The sequence below is a fragment of the Palaemon carinicauda genome, chromosome 20 (assembly GCF_036898095.1).
Source record: "Palaemon carinicauda isolate YSFRI2023 chromosome 20, ASM3689809v2, whole genome shotgun sequence".
Classification (NCBI taxonomy): Eukaryota; Metazoa; Arthropoda; class Malacostraca; order Decapoda; family Palaemonidae; genus Palaemon; species Palaemon carinicauda.
Genome location: NC_090744.1, coordinates 32,316,240 through 32,342,859, shown reverse-complemented (window position 1 = coordinate 32,342,859; position 26,620 = coordinate 32,316,240). Strand labels below are relative to the sequence as shown.

The 26,620-nt window shown below is 44.1% G+C and overlaps 1 protein-coding gene and 1 pseudogene across 1 annotated transcript in view; both read left to right on the top strand.

Annotated features, from left to right (window-relative positions):
- The window catches only part of LOC137659481 (putative leucine-rich repeat-containing protein DDB_G0290503), a 108,004-nt gene that overhangs the window by 43,760 nt on the left and 37,624 nt on the right, over positions 1-26,620 (top strand). Inside the window, exons 10-11 of the mRNA XM_068394371.1 lie at positions 155-349; positions 26,067-26,198. Coding sequence (XP_068250472.1) covers positions 155-349; positions 26,067-26,198 — 327 coding nt within the window. The remainder of the gene's footprint in view (positions 1-154; positions 350-26,066; positions 26,199-26,620) is intronic.
- On the top strand, positions 21,501-21,619 carry LOC137614526 (5S ribosomal RNA; annotated as a pseudogene).

Below are 26,620 nucleotides of genomic sequence, written 5' to 3'. Positions count from 1 at the left end.
AATTGCCCACTTCATATATCTTGAACTGTTTGCATAATTAGCATTTATATATCTTATGCTTCTAGTTACCATTTACATTTTTACTAAATTTGTCATTTTTTGAAATAGTAATAACCAATGTCACATTTAAGCATCAGATATTTCCTTTTTACAGAGATTTTTGAGGTCACAGGTATCGCCCATAGCCCAGGTGCATCCACAGATATTTCAATCTAACACACCATCACTCGTAAGGAAAACAGACACAGAAAGAGAGAATGAATTTATTACCCCTGTATCTAGTTCTCAGAAGAGATTATCAAATTTGAGGCCTATATCACAAGTTGAAGCCAGTGTTAATTTCCCAGAGGTAGGTTTTCTTGTAAGAAGTCCCTATGGGTTGACTTTCCTTTTACTTCGTTTGGTTTTAGATTTTACTCCATTTGGTCTTAGAATGTATCAATAGGTAATTGAATTTCATTGTAATGGTGACATTAAAAGAAGTTATAATGTAAAAATGAAAGATAAATTTGTTCCTATACATATACAATCTTTGGTTCCTTGATATCGAAAATGTAATTGTCTTCATCCTGTCACAGACTAGCTTTTTTTGTCTTCGTTGATGAGTACAGACACTGTTGCTGCTGGAACATTTATAACCCACTTTGACTCTTAACTCATCATACATCTGTGAATGTATTGTTACTGCAGGCCTTTGCCAATGAAAGAACTAAGTTTGCCAATGTTTGTAGGTATCCTGGTGAGCAAGGTCAGGTGCCTGCAACATTAGTAAGCCTGTTGTGAATCCCCATATTATTTGTTCTTTTTGTAGGGGACATAACCATTTGCAATCATCCCCCTATGACCGGTGTAGGTTGTGACATTTTCTGCAGTGGTCTGAGTTTGCCAATAAGAAGAAGGCTAAATGGGATGTTTCTCTATCGGTTTGGGTATGCCCAAGCTCATGGCGAAACACTTTTATACCTCCATTCTCGTTCTTCCTGGCTCTCAAACCTCTGCTACTCCTGTGGAAACTCCTTAGGATTAGTTCTTTTAGAATTCTTGCGATGGTTTTGAAGAATTTGGCTCTACTTTGGTGCGAGGCTCAGAATTTTTTGTGGTACCTCCCTCTCCTAGTAACAGTTATACATATTATTATTATCATTATTATTTTTTAAATATTTAACTTAGCCGGTGAATATATAATAGCTGCTACTCAGCGGCTCGACAGAAAACATACTAAAAAAACTCGCGAGCGATCGCTATGAAGGTTGCGGGTGTGCCCACCAGTGCCAACTACCGGCCAGATACCACTCTTGCATATAAACAAACCCTTCAATTCTTCTCTGTCGACGTTGACGACAAGACGTATCAATACTCGCTGTAGAACCTGGAGTTTTCTCAACATATTTGGTGAAGTACTTCATTTGAGCTTTCGCAGTGCAGGTGTTTTATCTTCATCTTAAATCTTGAACTCGTTTTTGGATAGATTTAATTTTTGATGACAAGAAAGAGAGTATGGACTTTCTTTGACTTTTAAATGGCCGACCCTTCCCTTAGACGGAAGTGTGTTTTAGGCTTTTAGCAATTATCTTATCATGTTATAAATTAATTATAGATTTTCCTCTATATATTTTATATCTCAACCGCCTTTATTAGGCCTCTTCGATTAGCTTTCCATTTATAATAATCATCAAAATAAATTTTAATGATTTGTTTATATGCGACCTTTCCTGAGAGTAGGTGGTCCTAACTTGGAAACCGAAGTTAAACAACGTTGAGCCCTTTTCAATCGTAAATAACTTTTACAGAGCTAATGATTTAAAACTTATTAAATGAAATATTTTTAGTAAATATTTTATGATAGTTTTTTTTTCTTTGAATAGTCTTCGTACTGTTTCAAAGATGAACTAACGTTTAGTTTATTTATGCTACGCAGTTTGCGCTCTATCGTTACGATAGAGAGAGAGAGTATCACGGTTTCACTTTGCAGAAAGAGTAAATCGATTCTGACGTTTTGTTCTTTTTTCTTTCAAAGCTTAAATGTTTTAAAGACTATTTTAAAGAAACTTTTTAATTGAAAAACCTTTCAGTTTTTTCCTTTGGTCAAATAACCTGTTTATTGACGAAAGGTAAGTGGGCTCTTCTCTTCGGTGCGAAATCAAGAGAGAGAGAGAGAGATAGAGACGGAGAGAGAGAGAGAGGAGAGAGAACGTTCCGATCTTTATCTCGTCCCAAGCGAGTAACGTTCTCGAGTTACTCTCGTCCCTAGTCTCTGTACGGGGAGAAAGGATAAAACGTTTTTAGTTTTTATTCTCGTCCCAAGGCACTGTACGGTGAGAGATTGAAAACGTAGTTTTGAATGAACTAGTGTTTAGTCTCTTCCCCAGCCACTGATTTTTTTATTTTAAATATATTTACTGTTTTTTGCTGGTATTAATGTGCTTACATTATACGACTGATTTCGCAATTACAACCTTTTGAGAGGGTAGAATTGCGTGCTTCAGGTAGAAATCAGTTTTATTCATACCTAATGTGAATTGTTAAAAAATTCGATTTCAGTGAAATAAGTGCAAAACAGAAAATCGTAGTGATAAAGTGATATTGCGCAAAGTGTTATCAGTGTTGCGACCGAGGGTTCGTCTGTTCGTGCCTGTCGTTCGCCTAGTCCGGGACCTCTTGCAAGCTCCCAAGCCCAGGGGAGAAGTAATGTCGTACGACTTATGGGTTCGAGAGGCCTTGATCAGCGAACAGACGTTCCCTCTATGGTATCAGGCGTATCTCACCAAGATCGCCCCTACCATTAGACGAGAGAGACGATTTTCTCCTCGTCATCCGAAGGCTTTTCGCATAAGAAACCGTGGAACAAGGTTTCGAGGCCCTTTAAGCGAAAGTCAGTCCTTTCAGGACAGGTCCAGCGTCCTGGTTTTGACTATTAGGACAGCTCTGACACTATGCAGTCATCGGAAGACTGCTCGCCGCCTAAACAAAAACGTAACACAGGCTCCGAGAGTCTTTTTGTAGGCAAGGTTTTGCAGTCACAGACGTTACCCTCGTCTCTTACCGCAACCATTCCCGTTGTTCCTAAATGAGTTGTACGGCAAGACATGCAGAATAAGCTTGCCTCTCTTATGGAAGACTATTCTGCCGATAAGGTTCACGTTGATCCTAGCCGTTTATCTCATCGAGATCCTGGCCTTCAGCCACCCTAACGTTCCTTTGTGCGTCCTGTTGACGTTGGCGTAGCCAAGTCACGTCAGTCAGGTTGTTTAGAACCACACTCGATGCGGTCTAGTGTGGATTTTCAGCCACATTTGGACGTTAGGCCACTTGCTGATGCTCCTGTTGACGTTCAGGACGTTCGCAATCGGAGTTGACTTGTTTTGACGCTGAGCGTCAACCTCCGCATTCTAGAGTTGTTTTGACTGCTCAGACTAGGCGGTCAAAGCAGTCTCAAGTGGACGCTGTGCGTCCTCACGCACCTGTTGTTGTTGACAGTTCACAGACTGTCAAGCAGTTACATGACGTTGCGTCCTGGTCCGCTACTAATGCACCAGTGCGTTTGGACTCTGCTTGTAAAGCATTGCCACCACGGTAGGTCTCTCCCTTGCTTGAGACTCGGCTATTGTCGGACAAGGTTCCTTCAGATGAGGAAGTTGCTGTTCCCCCTCCTACTGATATTCCCTTGAGGACTCTGTCAGATGGAGAGGAGCCTAAAGCTGCTTAGCCCTCTATGGACTTTAAATAAATCATGCTGATTTTTAAGGATCTTTGTCCGGATCTTTTTGTAACTGCTGCTCCTCGTTCGCCTAAACGTCAGAGCTTACACTAGGCCTAGCTACTTCGAAGCCGTTGTTTTATAAGCTAGTGCTCTCTCGCTCTTCTAAGAGAGCTTTACGTTTGCTAGGCGACTGGTTTATCACCAGGAGGAGTTTGGGGGATACAGCCTTTGCTTTCCCTACTTTTAAGCTGGCTTATAGAGCGAGAGTCTGATATGACACGAGAGAAGTTCTCGGCTTGGGAGTTCATGCCTCTGCCCAGATAGACTTCTCAAACCTCATAGACTCTCCCTGGCGCCTGGCCATGAGACGCTCCAAGATTTTACAGGTCGACTTCAGAGCTATTTTCGAGCGTTTGAAGTTTTGCTGTACAGTTATGTCATGCATAAACAAGGCTTTCAGGGATGGCTCCAATGATCTGACAGCCACGTTCTCTGCAGGAACAAGTCCCTCAGGGATGGCTCCAATGATCTGGCAGCCATGTTCACTGCAGGAGTACGTAAGAGGCAAGTGCGCTCAATGTGTTCGTTGTCAAGACTAACTTCACGATGAAGTCTACCAGGCTGTCTTGACAGCATTTATGGAAGGCGACTGGATGGTCTCTCTCGACCTTCAGGAGGCATACTTCCACATTCCTATACACCCGGATTCCCAACCGTTTCTGAGGTTTGTTTACAGGAATGTGGGGTACCAGTTTCGAGACCTGTGCTTTGGCCTCAGTCCTGCGCCTCTCGTGTTTACGAGGCTCATGAGGAATGTGGCAAAATCCCTCCATCTATCGGGGATCCGAGCCTCCCTGTACTTGGACGACTGGCTTCTCAGAGCATCGTCCAGTCTTCGCTGTCTGCAGGATCTACATTGGACATTGAGTCTGGCCAGGGAGTTGGGACTTTTGGTCAACCTAAAAGTCCCAACTGATCCCATCCCAGATTATTCTATATTTGGGGATGGAGATTCGCAGTCAAGCCCTGCTCGAAGTCCAACTAATGCTGAAAAGAAAACGTTTATTCAGTCAGGAGTTGGAACAGTCTCGTAGGGACTCTCTCATCCCTGGAGCAGTTTGTCTCACTAGGGAGACTACACCTTCTGCCTCTCCGGTTCCATCTAGCCTATCACTGGAACTAGGACAAGACATTAGAGACGGTATCATTCCCAGTCTCCGAACCAGTAAAGACATGCCTGAAATGGTGGGACAGCAATATCAGTCTGAGAGAGGGACTATCCCTAGCAGTCAAGAACCCAAACCACGTGTTGTCCTCAGACGCGTCGGATTTGGGTTGGGGTGCAACCCTGGACGGTCGGGAATGCTCGGGTGGACCTCAAGTCAGAAGAGCATGCACATCAACGGCAAGGAGCTATTAGCAGTCCACTTGGCCTTGATGATATTAGAAAGCTTCTTCGAAACTAAGTGGTAGAGGTCAACTCAGACAACACCACAACTTTGGCGTACATCTCCAAGCAAGGAGGCACACACTCCTTCACGCTGCTCGAGATCGCAAGGGACCTTCTCTTATGGTCAAGAATTCGAGGCATCTCCCTGTTGACGAGATTCATCCAGGGAGACTTGAACGTCTTGGCAGACTGTCTCAGTCGGAGGGGTCAGGTGATACCCACGGAATGGACCCTCCACAAGGACGTGGGCAAGAGTCTTTGGGCTACTTGGGGTCAACCCACCATAGACCTCTTTGCCTCCTCGTTGACCAAAAGGTTACCAATCTATTGCTCTCCAGTCCTAGATACAGAAGCAATCTACATAGACGCGTTTCTACTGGATTGGTCTTTTCTGGACTTATATGCATTCCCACCATTCAAGATAGTCAACAAGGTACTGCAGAAGTTTGCCTCTCACGAAGGGACAAGGTTGACGTTGGTTGCTACCCTCTGGCCCGCGAGAGAGTGGTTCACCGAGGTACTTCAATGGCTGGTAGACTTTCCAAGAAGTCTTCCTCTAACGGTAGATCTGTTACGTCAGCCCCACGTAAAGAATGTCCATCAAAGCCTCCCCGCTCTTCGCCTGACTTCCTTCAGACTATCGAAAGACTCTCAAGAGCTCGAAGCTTTTCGAAGGACTCAGCCAGTGCGATTGCAAGAGCTAGGAGAGCTTCTACCATTAGAGTATACCAGTCGAAGTGGGAAGTCTTTCGAGACTGGTGCAATTCAGCATCTGTGTCCTCGTCCAGTGCCTCTGTAGCCCAAATCGCAGATTTTCTTTTACATCTGAGAAAGGTTCGCTCCCTTTCAGCTCCCACGATTAAGGGCTACAGGAGGATGTTGGCTTCGGTCTTTCGACATAGAGGCTTAGATCTTTCCAACAATAAAGATCTCCAAGATCTCCTTAAGTCTTTCGAGACCTCTAAGGAACGTCGTTTGGCAACTCCTGGATGGAACTTAGACGTGGTCCTAAGGTTCCTCATGTCAGACAGGTTTGAGCCATTACATTCAGCCTCCCTGAAGGATCTCACCCTCAAGACACTTTTCCTAGTGTGCTTGGCTTCGGCTAAAAGGGTCAGTGAACTTCATGCCTTCAGTAAGAACATCGGCTTTTCTACAGAAAAAAGCCACTTGTTCACTTCAACTTGGTTTCCTGGCCAAAAATGAACTGCCTTCTCGTCCTTGGCCTAAATCTTTTGATATTCCTTGCTTATCAGAGATCGTAGGCAACGAACTGGAAAGAGTATTATGTCCTGTTAGAGCTCTTAAGTTCTATTTAGCTCGTACTAAGTCATTACGAGGTAAATCTGAGGCATTATGGTGCTCAGTTAAGAAACCTTCATTGCCTATGTCAAAGAATGTTTTGTCATATTTTATCAGATTTTTTTTTGATACGAGAAGCTCATTCTCACTTGAATGAGAAAGACCGATGTTTGCTTAAGGTTAAGACGCACGAAGTTAGAGATATAGCACTCCGTGGCCTTCAAGCAAAATAAATCTCTGCAAAGTATTTTGGACGCGACTTTTTGGAGAAGCAAGTCAGTGTTCGCGTCATTTTACTTAAAAGATGTCCAGACTCTTTACGAGGACTGCTACACACTGGGTCCATTCGTTGCAGCGAGTGCAGTAGTGGGTGAGGGTTCTACCACTACATTACCCTAATTCCAATACCCTTTTTAATCTGTCTCTTGAAATGTTTTTAATATTGTTTTTTTTGGGTTGTACGGAAGGCTAAGAAGCCTTTCGCATCCTGGTTGATTTGGCGGGTGGTCAAAGTCATTTCTTGAGAGCGCCCAGATTAGGGGTTTGATGAGGTCCTGTTGTATGGGTTGCAGCCCTTGATACTTCAGCTCCTGGGAGTCTTTCAGCATCCTAAGAGGATCGCTGGGCTCCGTGAGGAAGACAGACTTACAAGGCAGAGTAATCGTCCAAGTCAACTTCCTTACCAGGTACCTATATATTTTGGTTTTGTTATATTGATAACTGTCAAAAAAACTCTTAGCTTATACGCTGTAAACTTAATTAACTCTGGTCTCTACCCACCTCCTTGGGTGTGAATCAGCTATTATATATTCACCGGCTAAGTTAAATATTTAAAAATGATATTTTAATTATAAAATAAATTTTTGAATATACTTACCCGGTGAATATATAAATTAAAGGCCCTCCCTTCCTCCCCAATAGAGACGCAGCGGGACGAGAAGAATTGAAGGGTTTTTTACATGCAAGAGTGGTATCTGGCCGGTAGTTGGCGCTGGTGGGCACACCCGCAACCTTCATAGCGATCGCTCGCGAGTTTTTTTAGTATGTTTTCTGTCGAGCCGCTGAGTAGCAGCTATTATATATTCACCGGGTAAGTATATTCAAAAATTTATTTTATAATTAAAATATCATATTATTATTATTATTATTATTATTATTATTATTATTATTATTATTATTATTATTATTATTATTATTATTATTCTGAGATGTTGAAGGAAGGGGGTGTGACTGTACTTGAATGGTTGGTGAGAATGTTTAATATGTGTTTTGTGTTGCCAATGGTACCAGTAGATTGGGTTGTGCGTGTATTGTACCACTACAGTATATAAGGGTAAGGGAGATGTGCATGAGTGTTGTAATTCAAGGGGTATTAGTTTGTTGAGTGTAGTTGGAAAAGTGTATGGTAGAGTACTGATTAATAGGATTAGGATAAAACAGAGAATGCAATCTTAGAAGTACAAGGTGGTTTTAGAAGAGGTAGGGGTTGTATGAATCAGATTTTTACAGTTAGGCAGATATGCAAAAAAATATTTAGCAAAAGGTAAGGAGGTGTATGTTGCATTTATGGATCTGGAGAAAGCGTATTATAGTGTTGATAGGGAAGCAATGTGGAATGTGATGAGGTTATATGGAGTTGGTGGAAGGTTGTTGCAAGCAGTGAAAAGTTTCTACAAAGGTAGTAAAGCATGTGTTAGGATAGGAAATGAAGTGAGCGATTGGTTTCCGGTGAGAGTGGGACTGAGACAGGGATGTGTGATGTCGCTGTGGTTGTTTAACTTGTATGTTGATGGAGTGGTGAGAGAGATGAATGCTCGAGTGCTTGGACGAAGATTGAAACTGAATGACCATGAATGGGAGGTAAATCAGTTGTTGTTTGCGGATGATACTGTACTAGTTGCAGACACAGAAGAGAAGCTTGGCCGAAATAGTGACAGAATTTGGAAGGGTGTGTGAGAGAAGGAAGTTGAGGGTTAATGTGGGTAAGAGTAAGGTTATGAGATGTACGAGAAGGGAAGGTGGTGCAAGGTTGAATGGCATGTTGAATGGAGAGTTACTTGAGGAGGTAGATCAGTTTAAGTACTTGGGGTCTGTTGTTGCAGCAAATGGTGGAGTGGAAGCAGATGTACGTCAGTGAGTGAGCGAAGGATGCAAAGTGTTGGGGGAAGTTAAGGAAGTAGTAAAAAATAGAGGGTTGGGCATGAATGTAAAGAGAGTTCTGTATGAGAAAGTGATTGTACCAAGTGTGATGTATGGATCGGAGTTGTGGGGAATGAAAGTGATGGAGAGACAGAAATTGAATGTGTTTGAGATTTAAGTGTCTAAGGAGTATGGCTGGTGTATCTCAAGTAGATAGGGTTAGGAACGAAGTAGTAAAGTGAGAACGGGTGTAAGAAATGAGTTAGCAGCTAGAGTGGATATGAATGTGTTGAAGTGGTTTGGCCATGTTGAGAGAATGGAAAATGGCTGTCTGCTAAAGAAGGTGATGAATGCAAGAGTTGATGGATGGAGTGAAGGAAGCTCTGGGTTATAGGAGGATAGATGTGAGAGAGGCAAAAGAGCGTGCTAGAAATAGAAATGAATGGCGAGCGATTGTGACGCAGTTCCGGTAGGCCCTGCTGCTTCCTCCGGTGCCTTGGAAGACCGCGGAGGTAGGAGCAGTAGGGGATTCAGCGTTATGAAGCTTCATCTGTGGTGGATAACGGGGGAGGGTGAGCTGTGGCACCCTAGCAGTACCAGCCAAACTCGGTTGAGTCCCTTGTCAGGCTGGGAGGAACGTAGAGAGGAGAGGTCCCCTTTTTTTGTTTCATTTGTTTGATGTCGGCTACCCCCCCAAAATTGGGAAAAGTGCCTTGGTATATGTATATATGTATGTATGTATTATTATTATTATTGTTAATATTATTATTATTATTAGTATTACTAGCTAAGCTACACACCTAGTTGGAAAAGCACAATGCTATAAGCCCAAGGGCTCCAACAGGGAAAAATAGACAAGTGAGGAAAGGTAATAAAGAAATAAATAAACGATATAAGAAGCAATGAACAATTAAAATAATTATGTTAAAAACATTAACAACATTAAAACAGATGTTTGATAATATATAAACTATAAAAAGACTTATGTCAGCCTGCTCAACTCAAAAATATTTGCTGCAAGTTTGAACTTTTAAAGTTCTACTGATTCAACTATCTTATTAGAAAAATCATTCCACAACTTGGTCAAAGTAGAAATAAAACTTCTAGAATACTGTGTAGTATTGAGCCTCATGATGGTGAAGGCCTGACTATTAGAATTAACTCCTTGCCTAGTATTATGAACAGCATGGAACTGTCCTGGTAGATCTGAATGTAAAGGATGGTCAGAATTATAAAAAATCTTAAACAACATGAATAATTAACTGATTGAACGACGGTGCCAGAGATTGATATTCAAATCAAGAATAAGAAATTTAATAGACAAGTTCCTGTCCAACAAATTAAGATGAGAATCAACAGCTGAAGACTCAGGTTGGAGAACAATACTCAAAACAAGGTAGACTGAAAGAATTAAAACACTTCTTCAGAATAGATTGATCACCGAAAATCTTGAAAGATCTTCATTGAGGCTCCCTTGAGCGTTGCGGACCAATGATGATGAATTTGACATGGAGCTATGACGACCTGGAGAACTATGACCTTCTTTAGGTACTGCAGGAGCACCACTAGTACATAAGTTAAAGTCAAGTTGCCTCCTTTACTCCATGTGTCAGTAACCTCAATTTTTGTGACCACAGGACTTGTGACACCAATGTGTATGACCCTAATATGTGTAATTCTCCCTGTGAAATTTGTGTTAGTGCCTGTTACCCCCTGTGCTGGTGTCAGGGCCTGTGATGCCTGAGTTAGTGTCAGTGATTGTCCCCTGTGCACTCCTGGAAATAGGGACCCTTTGCCTTGTGGTTCATGTTAAAGAGGCTCGGATAGCTTCTTCCACAGTTGGATCCTCGTCTTCGATGGCTGCTGTGACCTTGACTCCTTTGTATGCCTAGGTTTTAAAGAAGTGTGGCTAGAGGAAGAAACGGGTTTTCTCCTCTTCTTCCTCCCGATTTTGGTGCTTCATCATTGAAGAAAAGGAAGAAGTCCTCGAGGAAGGTTGACCGCAAGAAATCCCGTGAGGCTTTGAGATATTTTAATTCTCTGCAGAATTAGAGACAGTTCTCAACCAGTGGTCGATTCAGGGAGACTGACATTTCAAGGGAGGAAAGAAATCTCTAGATTGAGCTCTTGGGGACTTTCTTCCATCAATGAGTGAGTCTTAGGACAAAAATTTTGGATACACTTCATGTATAGATACATTAATAAGTTTTCTAAGTAATTTGTATCTATCCTAGCTGTATAAACGTAACTCCTTTAATTTACTCTTCCCACCTCAACCACCCCTCTTAGTCGTGGGCTTGATGTCAAAAGGGGGTATCTTATTATGGGTAGGTGGGCGGGGTTTCTCATCCACACCACCTGTTGTTAAGGAGTGCAACTCACGATCTATGGCTTGGAATTTTGGAAATTCAGATTGTTGCTTTTTTGGCTTGGAGAATGTCTATCTTTCCTGTTTCTAATATGTTTTTTTCTTAGTGAAAACAATTTGTTTTATTGTTAAAAAGTTTCTTTTATATATTTACGCAAGTGTGTCCGATCCTGTACTCAACCCTTTTCTGACCTCGGTACTTGAAAATTATAAATTATATTATCCCATATATAGTAATTCCACAATTTTCTATGATTCTCCGAGAATTAGATTATCCATTTCATAAAAAAATCATTTACTGCATGTATGTTCCTATTATTTCTTTGTCTGCCCAGTTATGTATTTACAATTTTTGTGTTGTGATTATGCTGAAAGTTGCCTAGTATCAGATATGGCAAAAGTAAAAAATTTGCCCAGAAAAATAAACAAGAGGAGAATATATTATCTTAGCCAGTCTTGTTCATGTGCTTGCATTTGGCACATGTATATTATTATTATTATTATTATTATTATTATTATTATTATTATTATTATTATTATTATTATTATTATTATTATTATTATTATTACCTAAGCTACAACCCTAGTTGGAAAAGCAAGATGTTATAAACCCAAGGGCTACTATAGGGAACAATAGCCAAATGAGGAAAGGAAATAAATGAACAATATGAGAAAAAATTATCAATAAAATATTTTCAAGACAGTAACATCAAAGCAGATATGTCATAAATAAACTATAAAAAGACATGTTGGCCTGTTCAACATAAAAGCATTTGCTGCAACTTTGAACTTTTGAACTGTGTTTGATTATGTCTCTATGATCCCAGTGGTGGGGAAAATCACCGCTAAAAGCACACTTATACATACTAAAGTCTATCCAATCAATCACGACAACAAAATTTGAAACCTGATTTCTTAAAATCAGAATTTTTTGGGGAACATTTTGCATCACTTTTTTTTTTTATATGGCCAATTTTTATAATTCAAACAAGACAAGATAGGGAATTTTGTAGCCTAAAATTTGTACTTTCATTTTTCAAGAAACTAATAATGAAAGATAGTCACCTTTAAAAGTGACTTATGTATTGATAGAATAATACATATAAAAGCGTCAAAAGGATAAGAAAATGTTCAGTGTACAACTTTTAGATAAAACTCTTTCAAATAGTTTTTAAATAAAAAAAAAATTGTTGCAAAACTAAAAAGTAAAATGAACTTGAAGTAGCCCCAAATCAAAATTATTTTAACCCTGGATAGGTACGCTCCTCGGACACCCCTTTAAGGGTATACTCGGACGCGAACGACCCCGACGCCAAAAAAAATTCTTGAAAAATCAGTTTTTGCAGTAACCTCCTTTTTTCTTTTGCCAAAAAAAACTTCAATGAATGCTTAAAACAACTGTAAAGATAAATACTACTCATCTGCAGAAAAACTATTTATTATAAATATTTTAAAAAATTAAGTAGAAAAAAAAAGACCTGACATAAAAATTCATAAAAAAAAAGTTTATACATATATACACAAATCCTTTTAGGAATTGATTCTTGAATGTTTAGGACACATCTTGATGTATTTTGGATGAAGTTAGACCCATGGAGGTGAAGATCTGAAATGAGAAAAAAAGGGTAACTTTTTTTGGCCAAAAAAATTTGTCCAAATTTCATGAATTTTTTCGGGTACCCAAATGAAATAGGAAGTGGCTAATTTTTTTAGGGAATAAACATATGTTATCCTAAAATAGAAATATGTAAAAAAATCTTCATTATTTTGTAAATTACATTTATATCAGGGGCCATATCTAAAGGTAATTTTTTGAGTACTTAGAAATTTCGTAAAAAAATACATATATTTAATATATAATATGATATTTATGCAGGTAAAAATATACCAAAATATCACAAATTCTATAGGGAACAAGAATATATATAGATAGGGCAGCTTACGCTTCGGATATGTCCACAAAATGGCCGCCAACCACACTGACTCAGACTCCCTAATCTGCCACTTGAAATGTAGGAAGGGTATGTCAATTTCAAGGTGTTATTTACTAATCTAATTATTATTGGATATGCATAAAAATTGTATGGTGGGTTGCTGGATAATTGTCGATTATTTTACGACTATAAAATTAAAATTCTGACCCAAAAAAATTTTTTTGAAGGGGAATAAAATCGAAAAAAAAAAAAATGTAAAACAATATAATATTTTAGCTAAAAGAATTTGATGATATTCAATCAAAAAAAAAAGTAAACAAAATTTTCCGACAAATAAACATCTAGAGGAATCATTACTCTGTGATAGTTCCTTAGTACGTAGTAATTTTGAAAGAATTGGGAAAAAACGAAAAAATGGCAATCACCGGAAAATCGAACACATACCTATATATACGCCATATCTGGCTAAAAAAAAGATAGGCATGGGTAGCCAGATCATCTAGAAACACTTTCCAACACTATAAAAATATAAGTTTTGCGACACTACTTGCCAATTCCTTACGGTAACATGACTAAACAAAAAAATGCAAAACAAATAAAAAGGGGCACTCGCGGAAAAATGGCTAACATTCTAATATACGGCATTTCAGAAAAAAAAATTTCAGCCACGTGCTAGGCAAACCATCAAGGCACATTTTCCGACAAATAAACATCTAAATGAATAATTACTCTGTGATAGTTCCTTAGTACGTAGTAATTTTGAAAGAAATGGGAAAAAACGAAAAAATGGCAATCACAGGAAAATCGAACACATACCTATATATACGCCATACCTGGCTAAAAAAAAGAAGATAGGCATGGGTAGCCAGATCATCTAGAAACACTTTCCAACACTATAAAATTATAAGTTTTGCGACACTACTTGCCAATTCCTTACGGTAACATGACTAAGCAAAAAAATGCAAAACAAATAAAAAGGGGCACTCGTGGAAAAATGGCCATTCTAATATACGGCATTTCAGAAAAAAAAAATTTCAGCCACGTGCTAGGCAAACCATCAAGGCACATTTTCCGACAAATAAACATATAAATGAAATATTACTCTGATAGTTCCTTAGTACGTAGTAATTTTGAAAGAAATGGGAAAAAACGAAAAAATGGCAATCACAGGAAAATCGAACACATACTTATATATACGCCATATCTGGCTAAAAAAAAAAATAGGCATGGGTAGCCAGATCATCTAGAAACACTTTCCAACACTATAAAAATATAAGTTTTGCGACACTACTTGCCAATTCCTTACGGTAACATGACTAAGCAAAAAAATGCAAAACAAATAAAAAGGGGCACTCGCGGAAAAATGCCCAACATTCTAATATACGGCATCTCAGATAAAAAAAAAAGACATGCACGTGTTAGCCCAACCATCAAGGCACACTTTCTAACACATAAACATGAAAAAAAAATCAATAATATACGGCAATTCCTTACTACGTAGTAAATTTTTACAAATATTGAAAAAAAAACAGAAATTGGCAACCGCAGTTAAATACCCAATATACCAATAACTACGTCGTATCTGACAAAAACAAAATCACGCATGGGTAGCCAGATCATCTAGACACACTTTCCAACACTAAAAAAGCAAAAGTTTTACGACACTATTTCGCAATATCTTACGGAAAAATGACTTGGCAAAAAAATGAAAAAAAATGAAAAAGGGACACTCGCGGTAAAATGCCCGACATTCTAATATACGGCATCTCAGATAAAAAAAAAAGACATGCACGTGTTAGCCCAACCATCAAGGCACACTTTCTAACACATAAACATGAAAAAAAAATGAATAATATACGGCAATTCCTTACTACGTAGTAATTTTTACAAATATTGAAAAAAAACAGAAATTGGTAACCGCAGTTAAATACCCAATATACCAATAACTACGTCGTATCTGACAAAAACAAAGTCATGCATGGGTAGCCAGATCATCTAGACACACTTTCCAACACTAAACAAGCAAAAGTTTTATGACCCTATTTGGCAATATCTTACGGAAAAATGACTTGGCAAAAAAATGAAAAAAAATGAAAAAGGGGCACTCGCGGTAAAATGGTCCTCGTGGTGATGAACGACATTTTAACTAAAAAAAAAATCATGCACATGGTAGCCAAACAATCCACCAAGACTTTCCACAACTGATAACCTATACAAGTTGCACCATTCTACGACAATTTCATAATACGTAATAACTTTGATAATTATGCAAACTACCTTAGAAGGGTAAACTCGGTTGCGCTCGACCCCGACGCGTCTCAGAAATCGGGGAAGGAGTACAACTACAGCAATGCACATCTGGACACTACTAGAGCGTGTAGGGGAGACACCTCCTGCAGGTCGATCACCCACAAATTCAGTCACGGGGGTGAGTCACGTGAGAAAAACCTGTTTTTATTTTACGCTCGGGGTCGCAAACGACCCATCGTACCTATCCAGGGTTAATGGGGCTGAGTTGTGTCCCTGAAACCGAGCAGTTTCCATCTTGCCAGGAAAAACTAACTTTGGTTGATGATTTGTTGGTCATATGTCCACATTGGAAAAGATAGTTCCACATGAGAGACAATATCTGATCATTCTATGTTCCTTTTTACCAAAAATCCTGAGGAGGAACAAAAGGTACTTCCATGTGAGAGAGTTCTTCTGAACTCCCATCCTCCAAAGAGGATCCTTTTCTTGGTGGATGAAAGCATTGGTAGAATATGCACCTAAATGAAAAATTTGTGTTAAAATATGAACTCAGAGTAACTCTTCATCTACATAATGTTCTTGAAGTGAAATTAGAGCTCCTGGTACTGTATTTCTTCAGGGATCAGTTGTATGGTCACTTGGTTGCCATGTTGAGCGACAACATAACCATAGTGGCTTACATCTGAAAGGAAAGAGGGACAACCTCTCTCTCCTGTGCAAGGAGTCGGTTTGCCATACTGTCCACATTACAACCAGGGAAATTCCAGATTCCAGAATGTACTAGCAAATTGGTGTAGGTGCCATGGACAGGCTGTAGATACAGAGAGACCTTTAGACCTTTAACTAGTGAGAGGGCTTTTCAAGGTCTGGGGAACTCTTAGTAGTCAACCTGCTTGCTACGTGGTTAAACTGAAAGTCTCTGGTGTTCTGCTCTCATGTACCAGATTTAGGAGTTGGCATGGAATAAGCATTTTAACACCCAGTGGACAACTTTGGCATCTGTGCCTTCCTACCTTTCATTCCGATTAGCCAGTTGATGAATTGTGTATTGTCCATCCTTTGTCTCAGGGTGCCTGAGGTGGCTCTTCATTGGCCATAGGGTGAGTGGTACTCCAAGCTGTTGAACCTGCTTGTTAAGATACTAAGAGATTGACCTCTGTGGCCCATCCTGCTTTGACAGTCACACCTGCTGAGGTACCACCAGTCTGTGAAGGTTCTGTTTTTTCATGGATGGAGTTTTATTCAGCATCTCTTGTGAAAAAGAGAATTTTCTTGCAGGTACGGTCTGACTTTCCACAGCAGATTTATACCTAGGAAAGTGGGTAGATTTTTTCATTGGCACTGTGAAACATGTTTCTTCTCTCAGAGCCACTGTTCAACTGATTGCAAATTTCTTATTGTTCCGTAACCGAAATACAAACCACGCTATTTACATTGGGTTTACCTTTTAGCGCAGCTGAAATGGCGAGCCATTAGAATTTAACGAGGGTGTATTACCCCCGCGCTAGTTAGCGGGGGGTAGGGGAGTGGTAGCTAGCTACCCCTCCCCCCCCTCACACACAGATGAATGCTCACTTTCACTTTTGGCTCGGACTGTGACAGACGTCTCCGTCTTGGTCCTCTCTTGGCAGCCATTGTTTGTTTTGTCTTTACTTAATCGCTTACTTTTCTTTTACTCAATATATATGTAAACATGTTTTCATGTTTGTATATATATTTGAGTATAGAAATCAGTAAGTTTCCTTTTCAGATTTGTGTGTGTAGTGTACGATATCTACGTGGTGTCCTCGGCAGTTTGGCCACCACGGAGTATTTTATGGGTGGCGATCGAGTTTGACTTCGGTCTTTCTCTCTCTCTCTCTCTCTTGAGGTCGTTCACCCTTTTACTACGTGTTACTACGCCCTTGTAGCTTCCTCTCCGTGTGGGGGGGTTGCTACGCCGTACGTTTGTCTCAATTAGTTTATGAATCTAATTGTAGTTGTTTTTTTCAGCTTGTAGAACGATTCCTTTCGGGGTTTTCGTTCTTTCTTTAGTGTTCATTCATTTTTTAATTACATAATTATATAGTTACATAATTATAATTGTTATAATTCTGTTTTGGTTACAGCTCTCCTTCCGTGAGTGTAAGTGGTTGTGAGGGCACGTGCCTGTTGTGTAATTCTGGTTTCCTTTCCCTCGGGATTCCTCTTCGGAGCCTTCCCGGGGAATGAAAGTGTACTAATGATTTTTGTTTTATTTTTTTACAGTTACCGATCTAGTTCGTTTCTGTAATATAGCAACGGTGTGAGCTGTCTTGTTGAGGCCTGGGGATTCGGCTGTTGCTGCCTCCCCCCTTGTATTTTCGTCAGGGGCGTGTCTCCTTCTACTGGAAGTACTCCCGTAACGACAGACAGCTCTCCAGTTCATTTTAGAACTCTCTGGAGGCTTGCCTCCTTGGGCTGGTAACTTTCCTTCCGAGGGAAGTTTTTCCTGTCCAGGCTTGAGTTTTTCCCCTTTTGGGGGGTTCTTCTCTTGCCTTTTTTTCGTGCGACTATGCTCTTGTTGCTGAGCGGTCACACCTGCAGTTTCGCTCAAGGGGCTGGGCAACTGCAGGAGCTCCTCTTCAGAGGATTGCTCCTTTTAGGTCACTGGCTGACCAGTCTCTTCTACGAAGTGTTTCTCTTTCGTTCGCGAGAGAGTACACTCATAGAGACTCCTCTTCGGAGGATTCTTCTGCTGCTGTTGGCCTCCCTCGCCATAAGGCCCACTGTCCGCCTCGTCGTAAGGGCCTCTCATCTCCCTATAAGGGTGCTAAGAGGCGCCTTTTTGAATCTCCGTTTGCAGCCTACAACTCCTTTTTCTTGATCTTCCGCCTTGGTGCAAATGGACAGCAGTCTGATCTCGTTTTCCGACGGGCAACGGTCTTCCCGACGGGCAACGGTCTTTCCGACGGACAACGGTCTTCCGACGGACATCAGTCTCCCGGCGGACAGACAACGGTCTTCCGACGGACATCAGTCTCCCGACGGACAACGATCCCTTCGGGGCAAATGGTTGCCTCCCACGGGGGTTCTTCCCTTGCATGTCGGGGTTCCCCTGCGCGCCCTTCTGCCGTGTTCTCTCCTGCTCCTGCTCAGTGTTAGCGCACAGGCGCTCTCCTGCTCATCAGCGCTCTCCTGTTCGTCAGCGCTCTCATGATGATCATCCCTGCTGTTCCTGTTGGTTCCTGTTACGCGCCCTGCGCGCCCACGTTCGCCCTCGCGATCAAGAACTTCAGTTCAGGTCTGGGTCAAAGACTCTTCTTCTATGCGCAGGCTTCCACGCGTTGCCTTCTGCTCGTCAGCGATCACCTGTCTCTCGGCGATCTCCGGATCGCCCGCGTGTGTTACAGCCGGCACGCCAACGTTCTCCAACACTTCTGAAGGAACATGGTTCGCCAGCTACTAGCTCACCTGCGGATGCTGCTCTCCATCGCGCGATCGCCCACCTGCGGATGCTGCTCGCCATCGCGCGATCGCCCACCTGCGGATGCTGCTCGCCATCGTGCGACCGCCCACCTGCGGATGCTGCTCGCCATCGCGCGACCGCCCACCTGCGGATGCTGCTCGCCATCGCGCGACCGCCCACCTGCGCATGCTGCTCGCCATCGCGCGACCGCCCACCTGCGCATGCTGATCGCCATCGCGCGATCGCCCACCTGCGCATGCTGCTCGCCATCGCGCCATCGCTCACCTGCGCATGCTGCTCGCCATCGCTTGCCAACGCGTCGACATGCCACAACGTGCCATCGCCAACCTGCGCGTTAGCGCTCACCAGCTCACCACCGATCGCCTGTTGATCCATATCGCCAGCGGTCTTCCTCGCCCACGCGGCAGCGCGTTTCCTCGCCATCGCGCTAATGCTTGCGTTCGCCGCCTCGGACTCGCGCTCATTCACCTGCCCACCCTCGTGACCGCTCGCCTGCGCGCCCGCGCGACCGTTCGCCTGCGCGCCCGCGTGACCGTTCGCCTGCGCGACCGCTTGCCTGTGCGCCCGCGCGATCATTCGCCTGCGCGCCCACACGCCCACGTGCCTGCACGTCCACGCTCATGGGCGTCCGTGCCCATGCTCTCCAATGTTCGCCCGCGCGCGAACCAACGGTATTCCGTCGCGCGGACGGACGGCGTTCCGTCGCGCGGACGGACGGCGTTCCGTCGCGCGGACGGACGGCGTTCCGTCGCGCGGACGGACGGCGTTCCGTCGCGCGGACCGACGGCGTTCCGTCGCGCGGACCGACGGCGTTCCGTCGCGCGGACCGACGGCGTTCCGTCGCGCGGACCGACGGCGTTCCGTCGCGCGGACCGACGGCGTTCCGTCGCGCGGACCGACGGCGTTCCGTCGCGCGGACCGACGGCGTTCCGTCGCGCGGACCGACGGCGTTCCGTCGCGCGGACCGACGGCGTTCCGTCGCGCGGACCGACGGCGTTCCGTCGCGCGGACCGACGGCGTTCCGTCGCGCGGACCGACGGCGTTCCGTCGCGCGGACCGACGGCGTTCCGTCGCGCGGACCGACGGCGTTCCGTCGCGCGGACCGACGGCGTTCCGTCGCGCGGACCGACGGCGTTCCGTCGCGCGGACCGACGGCGTTCCGTCGCGCGAACGTCGGCTTAATTCTTGCAGTATCCATTGCTCGTCTATGGGTTATCGCTCGCCGACCACCAGCTCTCGCTCTTCCTACCACGCTCGCCCTCCTTCTGCTATCCTTCGCTCACCTTCGTTTGCGTTCCTGCGTGACCGCGCATGGGCGCTTCCACGTTCGCCCACGCGCAAATCTTTGAATTACCATCGCGCGAGCTCCAGGGCGATTGCGACCACGATTCCCATTGGGGTTTTCGCAGCATGGCCAGCCTGGCGAGTTCTTCTGGAGCGTATTTCCAGAACACGGCCTCACCCCGTAAACGCAGAGCATGGCACTTGCAGGAATAGGAAGAAACTTCAGGGAGGTCTGAGCAACACTCCTCTTTCCAGAACCTGGGTTAGCCCTTCCCCGTCATTCCCTGGAAGGATTTTTGGCGGGGGGGGCTTTCCGTTCGAGATTTCTCCATCGGACAAGGGGTGACTGCTTACCCCTTCCTCTGGGGGCTTACCAGGTCCTTTCCCTCCTCGGTTATGGCCCGAGGTTTGGTTCAAGGAAGCTACAGGAAGATCATGGGTACTTTCCTCCTCTCGAGCTCAGGCACCTTGGCCTTTCGTCGTTAAGTATCTATCTTGCGGACAAGCTCGATGTTGTACCATCTGGACGCGCTGACTGAGGGCTTCCTTCGGGTGTCTCATCTGTGGAGGTCGACGACCTCAGACACCCTTCCATCCTTGGGAAGAGTTTGTTTGTGCCCAAGGACAGAGACTTAGACAGCGGCTGTGCGGAGGGAATCGACTTCCGTTTTCACTCCTCCAAGGCGCTTTCTTCCAGACTCTGCAGGGCTTCAGCGCCCTTTTCTTTCAACCACGTCGGCCTAAGTTATCGGCTACGACAACTGGGACAAGGTGTCCAATTGCAGTTTCCTCCTGTCAGGAACAGATGGCACGGGAGGCTCCCCTGGGGGGGGCATAGTCCTAGAAGGAGCGGCAGAGTTCACGAACTCTAGGATTGCAGGTTTCTCGCTGGGAGGATGCTTAAGGTTACTCATCCGGATGACAGCTTCCCGATGCCCATTCCCGCACAATCTCTGTGATCAGCCAAGGATATCGCGCCTGCCGTCTCTGTCAGCGAATTCAGTGTCTCTGAACCTCTATGCCATAGCGTCGGCAAGAGTTGCCCGGTTGGGCAGAATGATCCATACCTTAGGGGAAGGTCCTCCATAGGATCATCGATGGCTTCACCCCCGGCCTCTTCAGTCAATCCTTTCTTGTAGGGAAGGATCTGAGAGGGGAGTTCCGTAATTGACCTCTCAGCCCTGATCAAGTTTGTCGAACAAACTTCGGCCAGCGTAGAACAGCAGAATCGATCAGACTGGTAACGAGGCGACAGGACTCCTTAAACCCTGGTTCGGAAGGACGGGTACTTTCAGTTTCCATTCCATCCATCTTCCAGGGAGCTCGTGGAATTCAGCCTAGACTGCAAGTATTCCTGCTTATGATGCAGTGTGGCTATCTCGCCGTGGCATAGCAGGTTTTTTTCCCCAGAGAACTCTCCCTGCTTTCCTCATGGCCGCTCAGGTGCAGGCTTCCGCCTCCTCTGCTTTTTGGAGGGCTGGTCAACTCCGGTAGGCTCGGGTTCGACCTTCTTCAGCGCCGGGACAAGCTTCCGGATGCTTACCATGAGTGTGGGTTCATGGTACTTTGCTTGGAGCCTTCTCTTCTTCTGCTTCAACATCTGGAGTATCTGGCCATGATATTGAGTCAACAGCCTTACCACGTTGGAAACCCCGCTTCTCGTCCGTCCAGCGAGGTTAATCAACGTTGGTTCTGGTCGGTACTTGGATGGGTGACCACCTGGGGACGCCAGATTCTGTTGCCACATCCTCTGAGCCTTCCTTTCAGTTGACTGTGGCAAGACTGAGGAGAGTCGCAGTACCTGTTCTCAGTCAAGCAGAGCTTTCAGCCCTACCTTGGAACGTTTCCTAGTTCTCCTTTCCTTATTGACCCTTCTATAGTCCGGACGGTCGCCTCAGGATAAGTTCCATGTGGGGCGGTCCAAGTTCCGGTGGTTTCAGGCAACGTTTAACCGGAGTTCCTGGCCCCTATGGGACCAGCGGAACTATTAGACCTGCAATGGGTGATGACCTATGGAACCTCTTGATGGTAGTGGATATTCTCGTCCTTTCCCCACATTCTTGATGCTGTCCTCGGACTCGTCAAAGGAAAGGGGGGGGGGGCATGTTCCGGTCCAGGCCTATGGTCAAGACCTGAAGGATACCTCTCCATCATTCAGGCAGGCTTAGGGGCCGTAGTCTGGCCCCTCTACAGATCCTACAGCTCCTGCCGAGTTGCCCCGTGCGCGTCGACTTCATGATTCTGGCGTGTTCTAACCAGCAGCGGACGCTTTTTCACACCTTCACTTCTTGCAGTAGAGATACCGGGATGATTGAGATACTCTCAATACCACCATCGGCTCTCTCATTCCAGGCAGAGGAATGTTCTCTCCGACTATCCGAGCAGAGCCTCGTAGAAAGAGTGTACCTGGGGGTCTTTGACCTTGAGTAACCAGCAAGTCCTGGTCTGGGGGACCTGATCGCGACAGCTTGGAACCTCAAGCTTCCGCTGTTATTCCCCCCAGTCTCAGACCCCGAGACTCTGGCAAGATGCATTCCGGTGATGGTGGGACAACTTCGACGCCTGCGTCTTCCCTCCTTTTTGTCTGTGGACAATGGGTCTCAACAAGACCAGGTTGTCTGTCAACCTTTCAATGGGAGAGCTCCACTGGGACTATGCGCAGAACGGTTTCTGGACCCTCTGCTTCCCCTGACGGAACTCCCGGAAGAGCTTCTCCCACGGCGCAGACTACTCAAACAACCACACTGCGACATCTCTCCCGAACCGGGGCGTCGCTTCAGCTTCATGCCTGGAGACACTACGCCTCCTCCTCAAGAAGAGACAACCCGCTACAGTCGCGGTACGGAGGTCGCGTCATCTGCGATAGTCATCCGCAGGGGTCTTCCAGGCAAAGTGAAGAGTCTTCGGTGGTTGGTGCCGTGGGAGATATACCTCTTCCCTTGAGGCCTCTTCTCCAGCAATAACGGTCTTATTGCCTTTCGGCGGGAGGAAACTCCTTTCCGCTCTCGGCAATGAAGCCTGTCGCTCAGCCTTTCCCTGACCTTCAGGCTTAAAGGAATTAATTTTTCCTGCCCGCTGGATTTTTCCTCGCTCATGCGAAGCTACGATCGTCCCTGCCCTAGTCGGAGGAAGACCTCCAACTTGGAGCATGGGTCGGACTTTTAGTCCTTTAAGAGATCTTCTCAAGACCCTTTACGACAGTCCTCGGATTGTATTCCGCCTTGGGTCTCCTGCTCATTCTGGCCACGGCCAGTGTGTAAGCAATCTTCTTGGTCTCGTACGACTCCGCCCTTTCTAAGGAAGAGGGGAAGGCAACATTCAGGTTCGCTCCTGAGTTGTTGGCTAGACTCAGAATATGGGGGTCCCGGTCCTTCGGTCCGATTCCTTCAAGATTTCAAGTCTCCATTCTGTATTTGATGTCCCAAGACCTTCTCTTTCTTGCCAGTAAAGGAATTGAGAGGTTAGCTTTGGGAACAGCTGCAGTTTGTCCTCAGTTGCAGCCGATTTGGGAGCACAAGGAGGACACGGGGGAGAGTCACCAGTATACCTCTTCAGCCCGGACTCAAGGACATTCATCTCGACCTGTCTCCAGACCCTCCCCCGTCACGTCGCCCTACAGCACGATGTTGGATACATCGCAACGTCCCTCGCCTTCGAGTAATACTACTCTGTGACGCAGGTGCTACAAGCTGGAGTCTGGAAGCGTCTAATGACCTTCGCAGCCCGCTTCCTGCAGGGCGTGACCCACAGGAGTCTCGATACGTTTTCTATCGCTCTGTGGCGGCTACAAAACAGCTGGTCTAACCTCAGGCTCCTTTTTGGACAGGTAGCAGAAGGTCGAGGGCATTGATATCAGGTTTTAGTCTGCATGAACGAAAGAATTATGTCTGGCCCTTATTTCTTTCTTCATCATCCCCTCTACGGGGAAGCAGCATCCTGGTCTCTGCATAGCTGACCTCGAACCTCTGCAGGTAAACCATGCTTCCTTGTGTTCCGAGTATTGAGTCAATACTGTCGCGTCCCCCATACCCTGACAAGGTGGTATTGGGAACGTCCTAACCCAGAGTTCCTTCTGGAACTCCAGGTCAACTGCCTAGGACGGGTCACACTTCTTCCTTCACACACAAGCTTATGTAGGCCACACGGTTCCTTGCGGAGCAAGGAACTTGTGAGGTGCAGGGACTCCTTTTCTCGAATGCGACTCACTCGGATTCTGAGTCCCCGGGTAAAGCCAAAGCCAGTATGGCTGGGGACTTTCCACCCTACCTAATGGGTAAGTCACCCAATGTAAATAGCGTGGTTTGTATTTCGGTTACGGAACAAATGACAAATTCGAAGATAATTTGTATTTTTCCTAACCATATAAACCTTAGCTATTTACACATATTTGCCCGCCAGCCCTGTCCCCCAAGACAAGTCCTACCTCTAAGTGAAAGTGAGTATTCACCTGTGTGTGAGGGGGGGGAGGGGTAGCTAGCTACCACTCCCCTACCCCCCCGCTAACTAGCGCGGGGGTAATACACCCTCGTTAAATTCTAATGGCTCGCCATTTCAGCTGCGCTAAAAGGTAAACCCAATGTAAATAGCTAAGGTTTGTATGGTTAGGAAATATACAAATTATCTTCGAATTTGTCATATTTTCCTCTGATGGGACAACCTCTTCTCTGTGTATGGGGTAAAAGGTTATCTTGAAGCTATTTCTCGGGTTTTTCAGCTAGGGGTCTGCCTTTCCTCCACATTAGAGGTCTCCAAGCTCCTGGAAAACTTTGAACAGTCTTTCTAACCTCGCAAGTTCATACTTGTGGAGTGGGATGTCTCATCTTTAGCAGTTTCACTCAGGCCTCATTGAACCCTAAACTGAAGTTATGTATAGAGATTTAACTTCTTGATTTCAATGAGAGAAAAAAAGTTTCCAAGAAGATCTAATTCAATCTTCATGATAGGATTAAATGGGCTTATGAATTTATAATTATGAGTACATTCATTGCAAAGTCAGAGGCATTGTCCATTCACTGATCTTTTGTAGGATCTCAGTAACACCAGTGTTTATTAAATTTATCTGGTCTCCCTTATCTCAGGGATATCACACACAAATCTTTGGATATATTCTCCCTAGGACTTGCTGTCGGTGCTCGGCATGCTGTGTAACAGGCTAAGCTCCTTCTGTACTGAATAGTATCTAAGTTTATAGTAATGATTGGTTAAATGACCAGTGTATCTTCTAAATTGCAGCCAAAGGCTGCATATTTGCCAAACAAACCTAGTTACTTAACAAGGCATCGTATTTCTACTTATTTGTTTGACAATGAAATATCACCGACTCCATTCATCCTCTAACAAAGATGAGGAATGGCAGACAATATAGCATATTGCTTCACATATACTAACCTCTGGCACTGATGACCGGCTAGCCTCATCACATACATACATACATATACCAAGGCACTTCCCCCAATTTTGGGGGGTAGCCGACATCAACAAATGAAACAAAACAAAAAAGGGGACCTCTACTCTCTACGTTCCTCCAGCCTAACAAGGGACTCAACCGAGTTCAGCTGGTACTGCTAGGGTGCCACAGCCCACCCTCCCACATTATCCACCACAGATGAAGCTTCATAATGCTGAGTCCCCTACTGCTGCTACCTTCGCGGTCATCTAAGGCACCAATATCGGGTCAGACACCGGTATACTAGTCTTATTTCCCCTATTCTCGTATATAATTGGTAAGTTAACATTTTGGTTAGATCTTAATAACTGTCTGGGAATCTCCACCTATAAAACTTGTGGTTTGTATTGTTTGTAAGTGGTTTTCATCTTTCTTAGAGTACAAAGCCAAATCTTTTATGGTATACAGTGTTCCACATCAAACCAACCCCACTTCCCCTTTCCCAGTGTCAGAGAATAATACTGGTTACTAGCAGAGCAAGCCTTGGCGGTAGTCTCCATATCCCCATTGGCATACCACTTCCAAACCTTGCTTCAAGCTTCAGCTGTTTCCAGTTCCATTGGGAATATTTCCACATAAAAGACTACGGGTCTGTATTTTAGGAAATTGTAAGTTACCAGATTTTCAATTTTATTTTTGCTTTAACATGGATCATTTTAATTCAGAGATTTGGGCATAGGGGTATTTATCCAATTATAAATTATTTTATTTTTTATTGGTTGGTTTTAAGTAATCTTTTTTTCAGGATAGTAAGCAAAATCATCCTGTTAGAAAGCAAGAAACTTCAGAGAACATTCTACAAGTCCGTTTGCTGAACTCTGAAACTCAGCAGTTTTCTCCTGAAAGTGTTAATGTTAAGGAGTTAAGTGATTCAGAGGTAAGAGTTTTATTTTTTTTTTGTGTTTTTAAATAACTAATACCAGCATTTGTCCAAAAACAAACCCATTGATTATGTATATGATCCCAACAAATCCCAGACACCAGTTTTCAGAAAAAAATAAAAGAACTGTAGAGGTTGATGTTTTCTTGTGCCCTCAAGTTTTCAGCAACCATTTACCTCAGTTATTGTCTGATGAGGCAATAGATGTTATCGAAAAAGTCAGTATGGGATTTTGAATCCTTAAGTTGGAATTGGCTTTTGTCTGTGTAACCTGCTAGCAGAGAGACTAGTTATTATCCCTTGTATTAAGAAAGTTTGTTTTCTTTCCCTGTCAGTTTTAGTTATTCTCTTAACTCTGGTCATGAAAGTTTTATATCCTTGAAGTATAGACACAACCATAATCATTATGCTGTGAGTTT